Source organism: Solanum tuberosum, unplaced genomic scaffold (genome assembly GCF_000226075.1).
Source record: "Solanum tuberosum cultivar DM 1-3 516 R44 unplaced genomic scaffold, SolTub_3.0 scf00402, whole genome shotgun sequence".
NCBI lineage: Eukaryota > Viridiplantae > Streptophyta > Magnoliopsida > Solanales > Solanaceae > Solanum > Solanum tuberosum.
This window is the reverse complement of record NW_006239325.1, coordinates 201487-206486: the sequence shown is the minus strand read 5'-3', so window position 1 is coordinate 206486 and position 5000 is coordinate 201487. Positions and strand designations below refer to the sequence as shown.

The window sequence follows — 5000 nt, the reverse complement described above, 5'->3', positions numbered from 1 at the left end:
ATAGCTAGCTAGTTTCTAAACTTTGAATGAATATAGATATATGGTATTATGCTCCGATTTCTACTTTAATTTATGTGAAGATATCAAAAAAAAATATGAAAGTTGTGATATAATAGCATGTTAGGTTAATATGTCAAAATTGACTTATTTTTAAAATTCATGTTTTTCATCGAAGGTGTTTTTTGAAAAATACGTAAATTATTTTGAGAATTAATAAATTGTGTTTGATCAATATTTTTTTTAAGTGTTTTTAATTGTTAAATTACTAAAACAAAAGTTACTGCTAATTTTAATTTGATAAATATGAACTTTTGAAATTGGTTAATCGTATCCTAAGAAAATTAGAAGAAACATTTTATTTTTGGAAGAAGCTATTTTTTCGGCGTTTACGAAAAAATAACTTCTACTAATAACATGTTTTATTAAAAGCTCAGTCAGACACTTTTATTCTCTAAAATAAGTCTTTATATTTAATATACATATTCTTGTCTTTTAGAAATTTGGCTAAACATGTTATTCTATAAAGTAAGTCATAGATTATACTTTAAACTTGATATTGTTTTATCCCATTTGAAAAGTGAAATAAATTAATCTCAAAACTATTATTCCTAGTAAATAAATTAATCCCAGGATTTCTATGGTCATATGTGGTTGTGGGTAGAATTAATTTAATGCATATTATATAAAAATGTCATTTAACTTGGTGTTAATTGAAATTTATGTTCTTCGACTTTGAGTGTGCACAAGTACACACTTAAACTTATATATATATATATATAATTTAACAAGTAGACTTACACGTTCTATGTGGTGTCCTAAATGATAATTTGCAATTCTATATGGCATATTACGTGTATTGTGTTACGTAGAACGTGTGTATCTACTTATTCAACTTTATACAAGTTTAACTGATTACTTGTGTACATTCAAAATTGGAGGACTTAGATACTAACTGAGACCAATTTAAAAAATTACAATTGTATGTTGTGCCTTTATTTAATTACTATTGTATGAGATTTACTGTTTGGTATGAAGCCATATAAGATTCCTCCTGTATTTTGGAAGACAAATTTAAACAAGAATTTTCTTCTAGTAGAAGTAAATTGGAGGATGAGTTAGGTATTTGTGCATTATATATAGAGAGAGAACTGTATATAATTAGGACAATATACATGCATGTATCATTTTGTTTTACCAACTTTGCAGCCTTAAGAATATAAGAAGTTATCTCTTTAATTATTTCACCAACTTTGCGGTCAGGAACGGAGCTAGAGTATTAGGTACAAAGTTCAAACAAATTAATTTGTTAAATATGTGTATGCAAATATATAATTGCAAACTTAGTACTTGTGAAATAGAGCTACTATGATCTTGATGACCATGTTTAAAATCTAAAAGTTTGAAATTTCGACTCCACATCCTTTGCTTATAGTGTAAGGGTGTGGAATTTTGGAGCAAATGGTAGTAAGTTGTCACAATTTTCCTAATTACGAACTCGATTGGTAACTAAAACGATTTATTAGTTTGATGACAAATTTAGAATTTAATTTCAAATTCTGATTCTTGCCTATGTTTGCATTCTAAACCAAAATAAGAAATTCGAAAAATTTATCAGTCTAAAAGTAAAATCTTATGGCAGGTGATAGTAAATTGTTGCATTCCTAATTATGAACTCCATAACTAAAATAATCTACTAACTAATGACAAGTTCAAAATCATAAATGTAACCTTTGACTTTTGTCTCCATCTGCGGCCTAAATCAAAAGATTAAATTTCTAAAGATTTGTATCTCTTGAACTTTTTGAAATATACCTTCAAACATACTTTGACCCATTTTTTTTAAATTTAATTAAAAAAGGACACACAACTTTTTTCTTGCACCCAGTAAGTCAATTTTCATATCCTATCTCTGAGACTGCACAACCATTAAATTTTGTTTTGTCAAATAATTGTCTCCACTTTGTTTCATATTCCCTCTGACTCTAATTACTTGTCTACTTTTAAATTGACACACCTATTAAGAAAATAATTAATGACATAGCGAGTTCATCATTTTACCCTATTAATTATGAAGTGGATGAAAAGTTTTATATTTTTCAAAGTAATTAGTTATTTAACTGAGGGTATAATAGGTAAAAAAAATTATCCTTTCTTGATTTGTCAAAATGGACAAATAATTAGGGACAGAGGAAGTATATTGCAACAATGAAAATAAATAATAATTTATAATAATATAAGTAGTTTATAGACTTCAATAGTGAAAACTAGACACATAATTACCACATCAGCCATGACATGGAAACCACTCAAGATTTTGGACCCTACCATGGTCTGCTTTGATTTCATTTTAGACGCTTGTATCGAATTATTTTAATTTGATGCGTTCAGTTTTTAAATATTTTATAATTAAATTAATAGCATATCATTCTTTTTTATCATGTTTAGAATATTTTTCTAGTTTTGATAATATATTAAATTTGTAATGTTAAATTAGTGTATTTGATGTAATATTCACCTATCGTTTAAAATTCTAGATTCCACGATCAACATCTGATTACTTTTAATAATTTAGATGTATTAACATTTTAAGAGAATAAATTTGGACCTCCCATTATAGAAGAAGGGCATAAGTAGATAATTTTACATTATGCCAAGATAATCCATAATTGTCAATGTTATTAAGGACTTTAATTTCTAACTATATCTAAACATTATTACAATGTTTAGATAGAATAGGTGGAACTAAGAATGGTGGGGATTTTGATGACTAGTTTTTCCCAAATTATTACTATTATTTCGTGAGTTTTACACTTAAAATATTGTGTGGTTATAAATTTTCATGAATCATGTGTTGGTAATCTTAGAGAATTCATGTACGAATCCTAGAATTTCAAGGGACTTAACTCCGTTGCAACCTATGTTATGAGAATTTTGCCAATGATTATCATGTGGGAGCTTTGGAGATCGAGATGTAGCTCAAAATATGAACATGGGCACCTTTCAATTTTCAGATCCACCTTTGTGATGATATCTTTCACCATTTGCCAGCTAACCAGGCCAGCCTTTACAAACTTGTTTATTCCAAATAATTGGAGAAGCTTACTCACAATACTGGACACCAACCTCTAAGAAACTACTGTTATTCCAGTCAAATGGATCATGCCCCACTCTAATTTGTGAAAATGAACTCAGATTGATCATGTGTTGGTAATTCATGTGGTGGCGGGGGAGTAATCAGGAACTCACTAGGCAAATTCATCACGACCTTCATTCTCCCATTGGGCCAAGGCGCCAACAACTTAGTCGAAGCCTCTTCCTTATGAAAAAGAAAGAGAATAATAAGTCAAAATTTCCAAAATTATCATTATTAGGTGAATGTCATTCCCAAATTACATAACTCTTTGAACTACCCTGAATTCATTGTGATAGATGGATACATTTTAAACACTTCACTCATTATCTATATTCGCAACAAGTTATTCTAAATATTTTGCAATATTTTCAACTATAAAAAATTTAATCTAAATAAAGTTATATAACATCGCAAAGTAATTAAAAACACTTGATAATTTATGTGTGAAACTCACAAAACAATATGTAATACTTTAATTCTTTTTTAAAATTTATCCGCTAAAAAAAACAAAAGAAGTCACTAAAACCCATTTTCTCAAGGACCCAAACGCAGTCTATCTAAAACCCATAGTACGACACCGTAAATGACCACCGGAACCCATCTCCTCCGCTTACTCGTCTCCTGCCGGAAAATCACGGCACAGGTGACAACCAGCAGCACCGACACCATCGTAGCTATGGCTTCATCAGCTGAGCAAGAGTTCGCAGCGCAGTGTAGAGCCAATCTCAACCGAGTGCCTAGGTGCCGCAATCTCTGGGACACGAAGATGGCTTCTAGAGTCGGAGATAAGCTCGGAGATCGGCTCAGTGAAGTTGGAGTCCACAACGTGGAAATCGACGTTGAAGAGGAGCTCAATAGGCCGGTGCACTACCGGCAAATGGTGGCGCCGCTTTTTGAGTCCGTCAAGCGCAAGGGCATTGCCGTCGTTGGAGCTGACAAATTGGTTTTCTAGTCAAATTTTGGTATCCTTTTTATTCTCATTCTAATCCTGTAGGCTGTAACAAAAACAAAAAAAATATTATTATGCATTCATAGATAAGCTGATTCAGAATTTGAAGTTTATAGATTTTTACCGCAATCTCAAATGATTATACGTTGATAATTGGATTTAGAATCAAATAATTTATAGATATTTAGTGAATTTTCAATTATATTTACTGTGTATAGACAAAAAAAAAAGGGTTCTGGTGTTAGGATATACTATTAACCATGCGTTTTGATATAGTATTATTATTGAACAATTGTTTATTCATAATACTATATCAAAACGCATGGTTAATAGTATATCCTAACACCAGAACCCTTTTTTTTTTGTCTATACACAGTAAATATAATTGAAAATTCACTAAATATCTATAAATTATTTGATTCTAAATCCAATTATCAACGTATAATCATTTGAGATTGCGGTAAAAATCTATAAACTTCAAATTCTGAATCAGCTTATCTATGAATGCATAATAATATTTTTTTTGTTTTTGTTACAGCCTACAGGATTAGAATGAGAATAAAAAGGATACCAAAATTTGACTAGAAAACCAATTTGTCAGCTCCAACGACGGCAATGCCCTTGCGCTTGACGGACTCAAAAAGCGGCGCCACCATTTGCCGGTAGTGCACCGGCCTATTGAGCTCCTCTTCAACGTCGATTTCCACGTTGTGGACTCCAACTTCACTGAGCCGATCTCCGAGCTTATCTCCGACTCTAGAAGCCATCTTCGTGTCCCAGAGATTGCGGCACCTAGGCACTCGGTTGAGATTGGCTCTACACTGCGCTGCGAACTCTTGCTCAGCTGATGAAGCCATAGCTACGATGGTGTCGGTGCTGCTGGTTGTCACCTGTGTGCTGTCCAGTGTTCTCGTCCAG

General features: G+C 31.6%; 1 protein-coding gene across 3 annotated transcripts in view; it reads left to right on the top strand.

Annotated features, from left to right (window-relative positions):
• Positions 1–3639: 3639 nt before the first annotated feature.
• Positions 3640–5000, top strand: part of LOC102595957 (uncharacterized) — an 8274-nt gene continuing 6913 nt past the window's right edge. For all 3 annotated transcript variants that reach the window (XM_006362426.2, XM_006362425.2, XM_006362424.2), the window contains exon 1: positions 3640–4095. In XM_006362426.2, coding sequence (XP_006362488.1) covers positions 3717–4085 — 369 coding nt within the window. In that variant the 5' untranslated portion in view covers positions 3640–3716 and the 3' untranslated portion in view covers positions 4086–4095. The remainder of the gene's footprint in view (positions 4096–5000) is intronic.